Source organism: Thunnus albacares, chromosome 16, assembly GCF_914725855.1.
Source record: "Thunnus albacares chromosome 16, fThuAlb1.1, whole genome shotgun sequence".
In the NCBI taxonomy this organism is placed as follows: Eukaryota; Metazoa; Chordata; class Actinopteri; order Scombriformes; family Scombridae; genus Thunnus; species Thunnus albacares.
Window position 1 is genome coordinate 643,150 of NC_058121.1, and position 18,188 is coordinate 661,337.

The 18,188-nt window shown below is 40.7% G+C and overlaps 1 protein-coding gene across 2 annotated transcripts in view; it reads left to right on the plus strand.

Annotated features, from left to right (window-relative positions):
* The window catches only part of hsf2 (heat shock transcription factor 2), a 34,122-nt gene extending 17,296 nt beyond the window's left edge, over positions 1–16,826 (plus strand). The window contains exons 7-12 of one of the 2 annotated variants that reach the window (XM_044376543.1): positions 250–328; positions 1,067–1,200; positions 6,770–7,051; positions 10,641–10,743; positions 12,485–12,551; positions 14,052–16,826. In XM_044376543.1, the coding sequence (XP_044232478.1) occupies positions 250–328; positions 1,067–1,200; positions 6,770–7,051; positions 10,641–10,743; positions 12,485–12,551; positions 14,052–14,380 (994 nt within the window). In that variant the 3' untranslated portion in view covers positions 14,381–16,826. Of the gene's footprint in view, positions 1–246; positions 329–1,066; positions 1,201–6,769; positions 7,052–10,640; positions 10,744–12,484; positions 12,552–14,051 lie in introns of both variants that reach the window. The other variant, XM_044376542.1, reaches the window with a different exon arrangement.
* The last annotated feature ends 1,362 nt before the right edge of the window (positions 16,827–18,188 follow it).

The window sequence follows — 18,188 nt, forward strand, 5'->3', positions numbered from 1 at the left end:
TCAATTAGTCATTTGTATGCTTTTGATTACTTGATTAAACATGTAGTCATTATAACTACCAAAATGAATGACAAATTCCCATCACCTTATCAGAGCTTAAAGGGATGCCTGAAAAGTACTTATTTTTGTTTGACCACTACTAATTTGAATTGACAGTAATATGAAAGGGATCAAGCACATCTTCATTTTTAAATCTGTAAATATTGTGTAGTGTATTTGCACTAATGTACTGTAAACTATGATCAGCAGGCCAATTCTTATGAACAGCAATGGAAAGAAGCCCAAATACATTCATCAGATCTATGATGACAAAGTGTGCGTGGAACAGGTCAGTAACAAGCACTACCTAGTAACATAAACATGGGAAGTATTACCTATAGTATACACCAGTGAATTACTGTCATCAGGTTAGGGGTGTAACGGCACGCATATCCATCACAAACCGTCAATTGCTTTCAAAATAGTTTAATAATCCACTTAGTCCAATGTGCGGAACAATATTTCTAGAGCACAAATTCTACCTGGAACGTTTTGGCAGTGCACCACTTAGATGTAGCAGGCTTGTGAATGTATGTTAGCTGGCTTAGCCAAGGTAGCTATTATTAAAATATGCTCCAACCCTGCTGGATTTGGAGCTAGTTTGAACCACTTTATATACAGATAGAGTTAGACCATAAATCGGCATAAAATAGCTGTCAGCAGGTGCAGAAAAAGAGAGGTTGTTTTCCTCTCCACTGCAGCACAACTACACTTTTTCAGTAATAGTTATGGCCAATGAGCCATTGTTGGATGTTTACATTTTTCAAAATGAAGGACCAAAATATTATTTTCTATCTTTCTTTTTTTTTTGCTGTACCGAAATTGTACCGAACCATGACCCCAAAACCGAGATACATACCAAACCGTGACTTTTGTGTGCCGTTACACCCCTACATCAGGTACTTCCTTATTTTATGTGTTAAAGTAAATATCATTGAATATACTGTATGGTGTGTTATATAGGAGAAATAGTGAGAATGGACTTCTCTGCAACCTATACTCTTGTCTGTGTGTGTGTCCTGTTAAGTCGTCTGTCAACAGTCTGAATGGTGTGAAGGGTTCCGACATATCAGATGATGTTATCATCTGTGACCTGACGGAGAATGAAGCAGAGCTGACGGCTGAGGTCACAGAGGGGTCACCCAGAGCCTATGAACAGAGGTAAGACTACTGACCTGACACTATTTACACTATCCTACTGCATTTAAAGTGCTAGTATATGTTATACATGAGAGTAAACTTTGAATAGCTGCAAGACAAATGGAAAGTGTCTGCTCTGAAATTATGCTTACCATAGTGTCTATGTTAGCGAGACAACAACCTCCTGCTCCATGTCTTCACTGCAGTGATAAACTGTACTCTCACATCGTCCATAGCAGTCTGGCACAGCTCAGATAGTCCAACCCACAAGAAACTTTCAACACACTTTCAACAAGTTGCTGAAAATGATTGGCATCCCCCTTCCATCCATTGAACTGTGTACGTAAAACAAACTGTAAAAAGCCCCAGGAAATTGATCTCAGATTCACACACTCAAAACACTGCATGCTCCTCCTGCTATGGAAGGCGTTGTAACACAATAGACACAATATTTTAAAACCAGCTTTCCGTCACTGCAACAGTAACCCCGAACACTGGCAGACAGCCAGATTCTCTGTACATTCAATATATAAATAAATAAATATAAATTACACCAAAATAATTGAGATCATATTATTGTAGTGATTGTTGAGATGCATGTTGTGTGGAGAGTGATCAATACTAAAATGATCATTCATCATGGCACTTTGAGAGGCAAGAGGTTAGATAGATAGATACATAGATAGATATTACTTTATTGAACCCCGAAGGGAAATTCAAATTGTCAAGAGCTCATCAAAATATAAAAACAAAAGAAACCCCCCAAAAAAACAAAAAAAAAACTATCCAGTCAATTCAGGAAGAATTGAACAGTCTTATTGCTGTGGGGACGAAGGATCTCCTGAATCGCTCCATTCTGCAGCACAATAAGAGGAGCCGACTGCTGCAGCTACTCCTCTGTCGCTCCAGGAGGCTATGGAGAGGGTGTCTGCTATTGTCCATTATAGCTTTCAGTTTGTTCAGTGTGCCTCTCTCCACCACACATCTTAGCGGGTCCAATCTCCTGCCCAGCACTGAGCCCGCTTTTTTGACCAGCTTGCCTAATCGCTTGGTGTTTTTGTCTGTAAGGCTGCCTCCCCAGCACACTGCAGCAAAAAAGAGTGCACTGGCCACCACCGTGTGGTAGAACATGGTCATCATTTCCACACACATCAAAGGACCTCAGTGTCCGCAGGAAGAACAAGCAGCTCTGCCCCTTCCTGTAGAGGGCGTCAGTGTTAGGGGACCAGTCCAGCTTGTCATCCACAAGGACCCCTAGATATTTGTAGGTGTGCACCACTTCAATGTCCACCCCACAGATTTTCACTGGCTCTAGAGGGGGCTTAGACCTGCGGAAATCCATAATCATTTCCTTTGTTTTTGAGGTGTTCAGTTGAAGGTGTTTTTTTCGACTCCAGTCACTGAAGGCTGTTATTAGATCCCTGTATTCGGATTCCTGTCCATTCCTGATACACGCCACAATAGCAGTGTCATCCGAGTATTTCTGGATGTGGCAGGACTGAGAATTGTATTTGAAGTCCGAGGTATATAATGTGAACAGGAATGGAGCCAGTACAGTCCCCTGTGGAGCCCCCGTGCTGCTCATTACTGTCCCAGAAACACAGTTCCCCAACCTGACAAACTGTGGCCTTTCTGTCAGGTAATCAGTGATCCAGGAAACAAAGGAGGGATTCACTCCCATCTCTCTGAGCTTGTCTTTGAGTATGATGGGTTTGATGGAGTTGAATGCACTTGAAAAATCAAAGAACATGATTCTTACATAAGTGCCTGATTCCTCCAGATGAGAGAGAGCACGGTGGAGCATGTAAAGGACAGCATCATCCACTCCAATGTGTTCTTTGTATGCAAACTACAGAGGATCAGGTTTGTCTTTGACCTCAAGCCTCAGTAGGCGTAGAAGCAGACGCTCCAGGGTCTTCATGATGTGCAACATTTTATTTTTGGTACCGGTACAATACAAGATGTTTTCCACAGACCCGGGACCCACCCCAACCGTAGACTCAGGTTGAAGATCTTCTTGAGAGATTGACACAGTTGGGCAGCACAGTCTTTAAGCAGCCTTGGACACACACCATCTGGGCCAGCTGCCTTCCCAGAGTAAGTCTCCCGAGCTCCAACTTCACCTCCATCTCTAGTAGCTGCAGCAGTCAAAATGGACACATGTATAGGAGGAGGAGAAGGAGGAACTGTGGTGGAGAAACACATATGTGGAGAAGAAGAAGGAGCCGCAGTGGAGATGCATCCATGTGGAGGAGAAGGAGCAGCAGTGGAAGTGGTTGTGGCCACAGTGTCAAATCTGTTGAAGAACTGGTTAAGGTCATTGGCTCTGTCCACATCACCCACTATTGGCTGTCTTTTCTTTTTGTTGTAGCCAGAGATGGTGTTGATTCCTATCCACAACTCCCAGATGTTGCTGTGTTGTAAATTTCTTTCAATTTTCTTTTTGTATTCCACCTTTGCCATCAGCAGTTGCCTTGGGAGAAATGTACACAAGTATTGTTATGATATGACTGAATTCTCTTGGTACATAGTATGGTCTCATACCAACTGCCAGTAATTCAATATCTGGACAGCACATCTTCTACTTGACAGTAATATGTAAGGGATTACACCATCTCTGATTCACAAATAAAGCCAGTCCTCTATGGAGCTATTTCCCTATCCTACCTATTCAAGAGCATGGCATATCAATTTGAGAGCATAATTTATTGATTTCACATTCAAATTTTGTAATTTGTCCCTCAAAACCCTGCCCTCGCACTCAAATTTTTGGGACCCGCAGTTGTTGTTCTCCCAGGCTGGTTAGCAGCTCCTCCATTCGGACTGCTGCTAGTGCAAAGCCACTGACACGGTTAGCTTAGCCTGTTAGCACCAGCTAATTACAACGGTGGGTCCCAAAAGGAAGTAAAACTACAACTGTGGGTCCTTGTAACGCTTATCACTTCAATTTTTCATATAAAAAATGAAGTTCAAGTGACCATCTCGCCTTCTCACATGGGCGTAACCATAGAAACATTTATGATGAAGGTGACATCGTTTTCTCCTCCAGCACACCAACAGGCAGGCACTGTGCCATGCGGCTACTATAATACTGTATGTAGCTACTTTCATAAAAATCACGGGTGCTGGTGTATTAATGAACGTGAAATGTTTTATTCCAAAAGTCATAAATAAAGCAAGGGAAGTACATTTTATAAAGCCCTGGAGGGCGGGAGTGGATGAACCCAGTTAAAGAGTGCCCGCCTGTACGGGACACTCTAAGAAGTAAAGCGAACAAGTTTGCAAGGGGGCAGGGATCATTTCATTGGTCAACACTAAACCTGGCCTTCTATTGGTTGGGGGATTTTGACAGGGTTGTTGCACAAAAAATCCAAGAGCAGAGGAGAAATCTGAGAGCAGAAGTTTCACGAGGGCGCAGAAGCAGCCTGAGTGCAAGGAGAAGAGCTGAAGCTTGGGAGCAGGAAATCTGTGCAAGCAACATTATATTTGAGTGCAAGCACACAATATGAGCAGAAACAGAGCAAATCTAAGTGCAAGCAGAGGCTATTTGAGTGCGAGGGCAGGGGTTTTGAGGGACAAATTACAAAATTTGAATGTGAAATCAATAAATTATCCTCTCAAATTGATATACCACGCTCTTGAATAAAGATAGGGAAAAAGCTCCATTGTCCTCCTCCTTTCTTCTTTCCACTAGCTTTAGTGTCTCTGTCCATCCGTATGAGAGTGAAGCCAGGTAGTTCCATACAGGAATCAGAGATGTTTTAATTCAACCAGGTTTCAGTAAAACACATGAGGTTGCACTCACGGTATACTTTCTGAGTCTTCACCAATATCTCCAGCTCATCACTTTTGTTGGGCAGAGAGTTGACATTTCCCATGATGACCGATGGTGGAAAGGGCTTATATCTCCATTTCCTGGCCTTCACCTTTGCACCAGCACAGCAACCACGAAAACACCTCTTTATCTCCGCTATAATAGGGTGGTATCCTCCAGATTTGCTCAATTTCAATGAAAGAAGCTCTTCTCTTGAGTAAACTCTTCTCCCCACAGAAATATCCATCAGCAATTGACTAGAAATACAACAAGAATAAAGTAAAAATTTAGTAAAAATTGAGAGCTACCAGACTTTGCTGCTGCTTGTTGAAGCGCATGTTCTAGAATTGTAGACAGAAATCCTTGACTTATATTATCACGCAGTGTGTTTACATGCATTATTTACACATTTAATGTCTATTACACCAGAGACCTATAGGTCAGCATAATGCTTCAGGGTGGAGGGAGAGACAGAGTCTAGTCCATCTGCTTTGCTGGGGTTCTGTCTCTTAAAGAGCCTGTTGAAGTCACTCTCCGAGATGGAGAGAGGTGTTGAAGGGGGGGAAGAGGCCTCAGAGCCTGTATTCAGACCAAATCAGGTGTTGCAGAGCACTGCTGCTGGGTTGCATGGAAGTATGTGAGGGTGTGGGTATGTTTATTTGTGCTGTAGAACGTAATCACTGTGAAACAATCAGAAAATAACATTTTATTGATCTGATTCACCAGCTTTCTCGCTATCTCCGCTCCCTCTCTTTATTCACTCTCTAGCTCACTTGACCACAGCTGCTCCCTCTCTCACTCACTGGTGCTCTCATCTCTCTCTCTCTCTTTTTCTCTTATCTTTTTTAAAATGAGTCAGAAAGTTGTCAGCAAAGCCTAACTTTACCTTTAACGTCATCAAATGAAGAGAAATGTCCTCCCCTCTTCCTAGTAACGTCTTTGTCCTTCCCCATGGCAAGGTTGTACAATTCTGATCAGTCTGATCGCCGGTATAACATCGGGGTGCGTTTCTCCAAAAGTTGTTCAACTTTCTTGCCGCAGGCCGCTGTGGCTCCTCTGCAGCCCCCACCGCTGCAGCCTAAACGCACTACCCCCATTCAAATGAATGGAAGGACTAGCATTTCCACCACAGAGCCTGATTTAGAGTGAATTTAGCTGGGGGCTAAATTCACACAAACTCAGTTTGTGTGAGTTCAACCCTAATAAATTGCAAACAGTGAAAATGTCTTCTAGATTTAGGTGTTAACCAATATAGGAACTCATACATGAAACAGTGATAGGTTCTATAAGGACACCTCAAAACAAATCTAGACTTACTTATTATTATAGACTATTATAGAGTCAAAATGGGGCTTAAAAGAAAGTTGAGAATCAAGCCAGAGACCCAGATATTTAAATTCCTCTACTTTCTTGAGTGGTGTGACAAATTATTTTTTAAATTCAAAGAATTAGGTCTAGTGCCAAAAACATACTGTAAGACATAAATGTGTGTCTACCTTTGAATAAGTTTGGAAAAAGACTTGAACATCTAGTTTTTCTTGTGCCGGTGCACAGAGAGGCCCCAAAACCTTCCCCCAAGTATGAGCTCTCTGGAAAAAGAAGAACGCCTGTAGGGAATAAAAGTTTTGCTTGATGCCTTGATTTGATAAATAAATAAAGTGTTTTAATTGCAAAAGCAGAATGAGGGGATTCCCTTTACTATAAACTTTGGTTAAGTGTGTATATCAGTCAGCAATATGTCTTTTGTTAATAACATGCTGTTTGAAACTCCCTCAGTGATGTAGAAATCGTGGAAGTAGAACTGGACAACTACACAGGGTTGCCAGGTGAGACAGAGGCGAGCACCACCTGCACAGACGACACCAAACTGACAGAGGCTGCTGTGTTGGCAGCAGTAGAGGAGCAGAGGAGCAGCACTTCGGACAGCAGTGAACCAAACAGCAGTGCCCTGCAGCTCAATAAACCGTCAGGCCTCAGTCTGGAAGACCCGGTCAAAATGATGGACTCCATACTGAATGAGAACGGAGCAATATCACAGAACATCAACCTGCTGGGAAAGTAAGTACATCAAGGTAGATCACAAGAAAAATGCAGTTTATGTTGGGGTCTATAAAGAATGGGCTGGTAGTGAACTACAGGAAATGGTCCTACCAGTGTTCTTGAAAATCCGTCATTTTCCATGTGTTTTATATAACATTGTTAACAGTTCATTGTACTATTGCTAAGACAAAGGGAAGAATTTTGATGCATTTTTCTGTATTGAGTTGAAAGTAAACATGGACCATTGACTTAATGTACTGTATACACATGCAAAATACTGCTCTTCATTCTGCCTAAAAACTAGAAAGAATCCTACTTTGGATATTTGACCAACGTATATTTGATATGAGTTAGAGCTAGACCAATAAATTGGCTGATATTACCTTATTGCAGATATAGGTATCAGCATGAAACTGTGGCTGTGTCCCAAATCACTCCCTATTTACTATACAGTGCACTACATTTACCCTCTGCCATTTTACAGGGTGTCTGAATTCTGAGTGTGTAGATGCTCCACACTATAGATGTGATATGTACTGTTGTGCAACTCTTGACATTGATGACACACAATGATGTTGATTCTGAAATCTTGGTTTTCTGCTTCGGACTGGGTGATTAATCAGATTTTATTTTCATTTATGATTTTGGCTGCCAAGGATTTTGAAAACAAGATAATCGAGATAAAACGATTATTGTGCCGCATTCTGTTTGGAAATAATGTTCTGTTTTTGTCTTGTGTTGTAAATCCAGTGCACAGTGTGTAGGAGTAGCGGGACAGCGCAGTGAGAGGCAGAGCAGAGGTCTTCCCCACAGCATGAATGTGTCTGAATTTAACAGTCAAATGTTCAGTGGTGAACTGACTTATTTAGTCATCTACAGGCTACTTTATTTTAGTTTCAGTTGGACTTAGGATGCTATTATTTTAGATACGTGGACGCTTCGCCCCGTATAACGATCTCTCCTTTCATCAAGCCAAGTGGCGCCGTGCATTCTCTGACTGCAGTCATTATTGTTCACATGCTTACTTGTAAAAAGCTGATTAGAAACCTGGTTATGCTTATACATGGCAGAGAAATCGGTGTTCTCCAGGGAATAAAATCTACCTTTGGAAACCAGGTTTTTCAATTACTGAAAGCAGGTTTCTTGTTTACATGACCGTTAAGAAATCAGCTTTCTGGAGAAAACCAGCTGTAACCTGGTTACTACTGGTTACATGCATCTTGACAATCACTAAATAATATTTTTATTTATTTATATATTGAATATATGTTTAGTAGTTTTCAGCAGGTTGTGGAAGTGCACTACAGCACAGTTGATCTTATTTTTATCTAAGATATTTTTATTTATTTTTATATTATTTATTTAAATATGTATTTATATATTATACATTCATTTTATTTATTTATCTATTTTTTTAATGTTTTTTATATTTAAGGTTCAAGGAAATCCACTGTTAAAAAGACACATTTTTTAAAAAGTTCAATAAATGTATGTTCTTTCCAAAATCAGTGAGTAATCATATAAAATAATTGTAATATCAGTATTGACCAAAATAATCATGATTTTTGCTATAATTGAGTGTCTTTATTACTGCTCCCTACTGAGTAAACTGTTGAGTGTCTGTGTATAGGGAGTAGTGAATGATTGATCCTGCGAGGGAAATTATTGTGTTATACCAGCATAGCCAACTATAGTCAAGAAAAACTGACAATAACATGTTACAACAAATGGCAAAAAATGAACAAATGACAATAAATTAAAAGGCAGAATTGCAGGTCTGCGTAGCAAGACACTCAAGTATTGAATAGTTACAGTATGTGCAATATATATATCAAAAACAGTAATAGTAGAGAAAAAGAGTAATAATAAGGTGCACAAGACAAAGTGGCAATGAATAATAGATATACTGTATATGATATAAGTCTGAAAAACAATATTTACAGGTGTAGTGCAGTGGTTGGTAATGCAACAGAGATGAGCTGTTCTGCAGTGTTATGGTGAAAAGTAAGAATGATGTCCTGTGTGGTTCTTTATGACAGCGGAGCTGATTGAGTCTGTTGGAAAATGAGCCCCTCTGTCTCTTTAGTGTGTCAAGGAGGGGGTGGGATGGATTGTTCATAATGGAGAGCAGTTTGTTCAGTGACTTCCTGTTCCTCACTGACTCAAATGTCTCTAGGTTTTGACAAATGATAGATCTGGCCTTGTGAATGAGTTTGTTGATCCTGCTGGCACCTCTGGCACTGATGCTACTCCCCCAGCAGACCACAGCACATTAGATGACACTCACAACCACAGACTGGTAGAAGATCTCCAGCATCTTGTTGCATACATTGTCTATACAATATCTGAGTTTCCTCAGAAAATAGAGTCTGCTCATCCCCCTCTTGTACACAGCGTCAGTCTTGGTCCTCCAGTCCAGTCCGTTGCTCAAGTGGGCACCCAGGTAGTTGTAGTGCTCCACTACTCCAACCGTCTCTCCCATGATGTTAATGAGCCTGGTCACAGTCCTCATCTTACTGTTCACTCAGTACCTGAGGTGTACTGAGTGAACAGAAATAGAGACAGGACAGTCCCCTGTGGTGCTCCTGTGTTAATGACCACATCAGACAGGGAGCTCCCCAGCTGCACAAACTGGGGCCTGTCTGACAGATAGTCAGCAATCCAGGAGACAGTAGGCGCAATGACACCCATCCTGAGCACCTTCTCACTTAGTAGAAGTGGTGGGATGGTATTACTGGCGCTGGGAAAAATTAAAAAACATGATTCTCACAGTGCCACCACTTCCATCCAGGTGAGAGTGAATGCGCTGCAGCAGGTAGATAACAGCATCATCCACACCAACATGAGGCTGGTACGCAAACTGAAGAGGGTCCAGAGCTGGTTTCACCTGGGGTTCAAGGTGGCCAGAACCAGTCTCTCAAGTGCCTTCATGACATGAATGAACAAGGGAGTGATTTCAGACACAGCCAATGTTTCCACTGCATAGTTTGTCCACAAGAGAGGACTGCCAAGTTTATTTTTACATTTCAAGATGCCCCACTCACTACATATCTTGGTCATACTTCTTTTAAGAACCACATTTAATCAATTCTGATCAAAACAATCAACATCTCACAAATGTATGTCAGTATCAGCCTCAAAAAGCCAGTATCAGTCAGGGTCTAATGACTCCATCTCAAGTTTGTCATCTACAAACAACTTGATTAAATACATCAGAAACTGAAATTCTTTTTAACTCTGAAACAAAAATAGAAGTGAGTGATAAAGCAAAACCTTAATAAAGCTGTGATACTGCCCTCATCCTCCAAAAAACCAGAATGAATATCGGGACTACCTACTGGGTCATGGACACATGAAAGCAAGATTCTGACCTATGTGTTTTTTACTTAATTTATATATTATGGTTGTTTCCACAGTGGCTGTTTTTAAAGTGCCCTCCAATGGGCAGCCACAGTCCTGATACCACCCTGCAGTGTTACTCATTCTGGAGCAATGTGCTGTTGATACATTGATGTTGAAATACTACAAGTGCAGAATAATAATAATGATAATAATAAAAATAAGAGTTGCAAGATACTAATGGAGTGTGTGTGTGTATGTGTGTCAGGATGGAGCTGATGGACTATCTGGACAGTATTGATTGCAGTCTAGAGGACTTCCAGGCCATGCTTTATGGAAAACAGTTTGGCATGGATTTTGATGCCCTAGAGGTAAAATGACATCACTTACACACTAAAGCAAAACACATTCACCTGATCAATACATCCTCAGACTGAACACAACATATCTAATTGGTTCCCGTTCAGCTTTATGGATCAGCTGACAAACACACTGTTGAGAATGTGACATCATGCTCACAAATTTCCATACCTATCAAGGTAATTTGGTTGTAGGAAGCAATGTGAAACATGAAGTTAACATAATTATGTGTCAGAATCACAGGGCAAAGAAGTTTTTCTAGAAGCATGACTGAGCACAGAGGCTCAGACAGCAGCATGTAGAGTCATCAGAGCAGAACACAGCAGACAGGTAGCATTTAGAGTGAGGGGCATGACTCAGCTGATGGTGGCTGTTGTTCCATCCGCACATGAAGATAAGTCAAAGGTAATGTGCTAACCATGCAATTCAATATAACAGCTCTGCCATAATTCCTACTTTTACGAAGCTTATATATTTTCACTTTTTGTTGATGTTGTCAGAAAGGTGATAATTCTACTTTGTTATTGAGGTCATACTCCAGTACACCACAGTCCATTTAAGCTATAATATGTAACTATTGTGCATTAAAATGTCTAAAAACAACTAGACCTATGTTATATATTTTGTTGAGTGGTGTACTTACATTATCCCAAATGTTTCCAACAATTTTCAAACTCAGAGAAATCTGTAATTTTAATCAAGGTAATGGTCCGTTTGATTTGGTCACCTGTCAATGGCGTCACACCCCTGTATCAAAGAGTATACACACACAAGATGCATGTGTCGGCATTGTGTTTGTCCGCTACAATTGCGTCTACCAAAGATCATACACATACAAGATAAAACATCGGCATTGTGGCTGTTTGCCACAATGGTGTCCACCAAAGAATATATGCATACAAGATATGTCGGCTTTGTGGTTGTTCAACAGAAACTTTTATAACTGGACTTTTATGCAGTTTTAAGCCGCGTTTTTATGATAAACGCTTTAGATCTTGGTCGTTTTTGACTATCTTTTAACCAGATGAAGGATTTTAGTAATCAGATGTCTGGATCTTAAGTTATCAGAGAAACAAGCTAGGCAAACGTTAGCAGCAGCTCGGCTAGCAGCCCCTCCTGGAAGTCCGGTGCTCGCCAAACATCTTTGGATAAATATTGATTTTTCAGGTGAAACAGCTTTATTCAGTATTTTTACCGATTTTTATTCCTGTGTATGTTTGTTTTTGGTGAATAATTTGGCTCCCGGTAGAAACCTGCTGAACTTCTTGATCTTAAGTTATCAGAGAAACAATCTGAGCAAACGTTAGCAGCAGCTCAGCTAACAGCCCCTACCGGATGTCTGGTGCCAGCCGAGCAGCGTCATAGAAACACTGATTTTTTTATTTTTTTTTTTTACGTTAAACTGCTTTATTCATTGTTTTTACCTGTTTTAATCACCGGGTCTGTTTGTTTTGGAGAGGAGGAGACCTCTGCGGCTCCCAGTAAAAACATCCGGAATGATGAACACTGGAGTAATCCTAACCCGAAGAAGCTACTTTACGATGTCATCACACTCTGTCTTTTGTTACTGTTTTGATTGAGAGACCCCTAGTGGCTAAAATGACATATTGTGCATTTAAGTTGAAAAGTTGTCCACCCATTAACATACGTGGGGGTGACAAAATATCAGGAACACAATTTAATGCCATTTCTAGGCCATTTCTTTTTCTTGGGTTTGCTTTGTATTATCACTTCCTCTCCATGTGTTTTCAGGAGAGTGTGTCCTCCAAAGAGAATACAGCACAGCTAAACAGAGGCAGGACAGAGGAAGGCAACACAGGTAAGTGGAGCCACTTACACTCCAGACTCAGCTGACCTGAAGAACTGAGCAAATGTGATTTTTGCCATCTACACTGACATATAGGACTGGGTATTGTATTTTTCAATACTGATACCTTGACTTCGATACCACTTCCTGAACGATACTTTTTTCTATACCAATTTTACAAAATCCATTGTAACAAAAAGAAAATTACATTACAGCACAAATCTTGGGTTTTATTTTTCAGCTCCATGGTATTTTTACACACTCAAAGCAGCTTCGCTTCCGTTAGGTATCAGAATATGTTTCTGATATTTCTGATATTCTGAACGACAAGGCGTTTTTTGATAGTCGATAGTAAGCAGTCGATAGCAATTCGGTCAGTGTCATAACAGTATATAAGTTTGGTACCCATCCCTACTGACGTATAAAAGTTAATTCATTAATAGGACTGTAGACAGTGTTTCAATCAGCAGTTAAATTTTATGCAAATCCAAAATAACATCAATGTGATGGCATGCTGCAATGAGTGGCAGCAGTGCCCATTCGAGGAACTGCAGTTTTGGGCACTTCTGCACTGGCTTCATTTTTCAGCCCCTGAGGTTGCTGCTTGGCACACACTCATGACTGTATTTATCACTTTTCCTGCCCCCATATCCTGAATAATTCATGTTATTAATTGTTCCTCAAACCCAGCCACGCTTAATGGAGAAATAAAGAAAAAAATCACATTTAGAAGTGTAACAACATCTGTCTGCTGTTGTCAAGTCTGCAAATGTCATCCAGTCAGCACAGTGGAAATGTGACTAAACTGGGAGGATTGGAAAGAATCGCAAGCTGTTACAAATAATGTAGATATTAGTTGCATTTGCATTCATTCTTGTGATCACAAGTTTGCTACTTTACAACTATACCCTGGCTAGAAATCCTGCATGCTGTCCACACTCTGTCCTGTGCATTAGTGTACTACCATCCAACACTATATTACATTCTCACACTTGATCCTTTCAATCATCAAACAGATGGATGACAAATTAAGTAAGTAAGGAGCTGTTCCACCACAGAACAGCTTCAGGGCTTTTTTGGTGTTTTGGGGATGGCTGTCTAAAGAAGCCTTCATACTGTGCGGCAATGATTATGTAAGTTTATTGCTCATCACACTGTTCAAGACGGCTCTGATACAATTTTGGATGCGGTCTGTGTCATACTATACAGTATCAGTTTGAGATGACTGTGAGATGAGTGTATGGTAAATTGTAAAACTACAAAGGAAACGGAAGAAAGTACAAGCAGAGACACGTCATCAGCTTGTCATCCAGCTGCAATTCTGATGTTTTGAAAATGCAACAAAGTCATACAGTTCATTTTACCTCTATTGTTTTCGTTTGTGTGTGCCATGGATGTATTATGGAGCATGCATGTGTTTCCCCCTAAACTTTCTTTTATTCAAAAATGGCACAATTTGGTCTTCAATTTCTGACTTTGTCCAGGCTGATAGTTTCTTGCATTTGTGTTCAGATAAGCAGTTGATCCAATACACCACCTGCCCACTGCTGGCCTTTCTTGATGGCTGCACCCCTCCTCCAGAGCTGGACCCAGGCAGCAGCAGCACCGGTACCTCCAATACCCATTCCCAGTCCTCCTCCAGCTCTGGTGCCTCCGTGGAGGCCGAGCCACCTGCAGAGCTGCTAGACACTGGCCTGGAGTTGAAGCAGCCAGGCCACAGCTCTCTGATCCGCCTGGAGCCTCTGACAGAGGCCGAGGCCAGCGAGGAGACCCTCTTTTACCTGTGTGAACTGAGTCCTGGTGGCCCGGAGGCCGACTCCTCCCTGCTGGACAGAATGTGAGCAGCAGACTGTAATGCTGATCCCACTGATGTTGGCTCGCCACAGACTACACCCCTCCCTCCTCCAGATAGTACTGACAGTTTAATATCCCCTCACCTCTCTGGCCTGAGGGGTGTGTTTGTTGAGTTGTCAGAACATCAGAAAGTACCAGACAGGCTGAAGAACAGCTGCAGTTCGTGCCTCATAAGACTTTTGTATTGAAGATGGCATTAACATGTGGTACTCTCATCATGTACCACTGTCATACAAATTGATTTCATTTCTTAGTAGCCTGACTTGTCTAGTGAAGACATGTAGTGATTCTGCCATTACCCTGTAAATAAAGAGGACCAAGGAAAAACAGGCAGGGGTTCAGAAAAGTACACAGATTTTCCTGCCATGTGTCTGAAGGTTTAACCTATTTGTTTTTGATGATAGGAGAACTTTTTTGATTTGAAACTGACATGAGAGGCACAAACTGTGGCTGGTGTAAGCACAGGACAGCAGGACCTAGATTCCCTCCACATAGCTTCATGTCTGAGTTGTCAGGTATAGAGACAGAAGTCTCTGCTCATCAGTAACTTCACCATCAGTAAAGCACTGCATCACATCAGTGAGGAGACATCGTCATCTGACTGCTATTAGCAGACTGAACCTTTTGTATATACTTCTGAAAATCTATTTATTGCCATTTCTGTTTCTTTTGCTACATATCTATCTTCTTCATAAAGTAACATTCCTTAAGATAGTGTTGTGCTCAGCCAGCTCATTTCTCTTTGAGTGCAGACTTTTGGAAGATAATTTAGCTACATTTATTTAATGAAGACAACATTCTTGAGAGCTGGGACAAAAGGTGTTCTCAAGAAGGGACTGTACACTATCTGGGACTGTACATTATCTGTCTTGCAAACAAGACACAGATAATCAAGTCATTTCAGTTTCCACATCAGTGTGTGGTTAGTGAAGCCTGGTCTGGCAGGGCAGAGGATGAGACAGACATTTCAAAGCAAGGTGTACAATAGATGATAGACAGTCTGAATGTGTTAGCAGGTTTTTGGATACAGATGTGACATTGGTGAGTGATCTGATGGAGCTGGCTCTGTGAGTGATGAAACATGAAAATACAACTACAGTGGCAGTGTGAAGTGAGTATGTAAAGAATGTGATCCGTGTGTGTCCACTCTGTTGTGGCAGTCCTACATTAGTATTGCTCTGCATTCATCTAGCAATAGAATAATATACTGTAACTGAACGGTCAGAGCTTGAAAGTTCCTTCTTTACCTTGGAAACCACAAAAATTAGTTTATAATCACATCTTGCAGTTGAAAGCTCTGGTCACATGACAACTGGATTTTTTTTCCCCAAAGTTCATATAATGACAACTCGGCAAACTTCTTCCCCTGTTAGTGGACATATCTTCACTTGTGTGTGTGTGTGTTGTGACACTTTGCATCAAAAGAATGGTGTGTGTGTGTGTCAATTTTTGTCATTAAACCCTGACTTGCTGAAAGTGTTCAGAAGGTGATACTGCCGTCCAACTGTGACTGTAACATGCAGAGAAGAGGGGGAACTTGGGTATCATCAGGCAACGTTCATCTTTTAGTTTGAGAGAGAGAAACCAAGAGTGAATGTTTTTCATGTGACTCATGCTGAAGCAAAATAAAAAATGAGGGAAACACAGGAAAAACACCCAAAAAGCTTCAGCCAGTGTCACTTTATCTTTTACGCAAGAGCACCAGAAATACATTCATCCTCTATAGTACATGAGGAGGATGTGACACATCATGGTGATTGTATAGAGGTTTAGGACCAGTGTTAACGATTAGTAATATAACTGGACATGCATGACAGTATTGAAATGATGAAATGCTCCAACTTGGACACAAATAATTTATTTTGGTCAGTCTGATGTTGTGATCAACTTTGTTTTTTTCCATGTAGCAAAGTTATCCTCTATTCCCAGTGTGAATCACTGCTATCAACATACTTGAACAGTTACAAGGTCTACCGTCCCAGTTGTCAATAATGAGAAGCTAAAACATTCATCACGTTTTTAAATATACACTTCCTAATTTTGTCACAGTTGTTCCTTAAATCCTCAAATCTCACAGCCCCCTGTTAAATAAGTCAACAAAGTTCACGGTTTGGAAACACCAGAGAACTGAAAAAAGAATCAAGTGTCAAATGTGTAAGCTGAATGCAGAGCCCTGATCTCACAGTGGAAAAGCTGTAAATTATTTCATTCAGTTTGTTGTTGTAGAGCTCGTGGTATTGAGTTGCCTCACTATGTTCATGTTGTGATAAATGGAAACTCCTCTCCTGTGTCTGTTCTAGAAGTGCCTGCATCCTCTCTCCTTTTCTTCTGGTAAAGCCAGAGAATGACTTCCCTGTGACCTGTCCCCATCCCAAAACTGTCATTGTTGCAAGCCTTGCAGTTACAATAAAGCATAACTAGTGTTCATTTGAAGCTTTGTTGCTTCTTAACATACCCAGGAGACTGAAACAGGAGATCAAGCCTGAAACTTGTCTGTTTACTAATAGGAAATATTCTTTATTTCCCATGAAAAGACCCAAACCAACAATGACATGACCCTAACAAGCATTGTGTATGTATCCAAAGCCTGATATATCTTATTCCTCTGTGTCATAGATCCCCTTATTTGTCTAAAAAATATTAAAAACATGTCACACATGTCAAATGAACACACACACTGTAGTTTATCTGTACATTTTTACTGCTTTCATTTTTCATGCATTCCTGTTTAATATAAGTTACATATGTAATCCAGATTCTCTGAGTGGTAAGACTATCTCTCTAGCGTTGTACATATGGAATATGTAGGGTGGAGAGATACTAGTCTCAACACCATTGAACACATCTGCTGCAGCCTTCATGAAATATGAGGCCTAATCAATGACAGATTTAAACATGTGGACAGAATCCCCAGGACACACTGCAAGATCCACTACTACAACTAAAACTACTTTCCTGAAGAAATAAGATTTTTTATGCACACAAAATTCATACTGGTTAAAGGACGGGTTCACAACTTTTCAAGTCTGTCTTAAAACAACAGTCAGGTGCCCAAATGAACATTGAATCAGGTTTTTGTTGCCATAATCATTCATCCTGTTTATACTGACCATTAGAAGATCCCTTCATAATACACTTACAATGTAAGTGGTGGGGGACAAAATCCAGTCGTCCTCCTGTGCAAAAAAAGTATTTAATAGTTTATCTGAAACAGTCCAAATGAGTCAAATCAAGTAGATATCTTTCATTGTTAGTCTTTTTAGTGCCAAAGTCCCTTGTTTTGTTACTCTACTTCCACCACAGCTCAACAGGGAAACACTGTCCGAGGAAACACAAAGAAGGAATTTGAAGCCAAAAAGACTGTAAATGTGGCAGATAAATGTGGCACTTGACATGACTAACTTAGACTGCTGAAGCGTCATATAAACTACACATCAACAGTTAAAATGCATTTTTGCACAAAATGACTGTGTGAACACGCTGTGGATTTTGGCCTCCATCACTTACACTGAAAGTTTGAAGGGGATCTTTTAATAGTCAGTATGAACAGGAGGAATAACAGTGAGGAAAACCTTTCAGTTTTGTTTTGTTGGTTTAAGACAGATTTGAAAAATGTGTAGACCCATCCTTAAAGTCATTTAATGACATGAGGTATTAAGACAGTGTTTCCCCTTACTCTCAGCTAGTGAGTGAGATGTGTCAGCAGTTGGAGATTAGTTTGATTTGGAGGCTACTTAATTTCTTAATAGAGGGACAACCCACACAGCCTTTTTTTTTTTTAATGAGCACCACCTT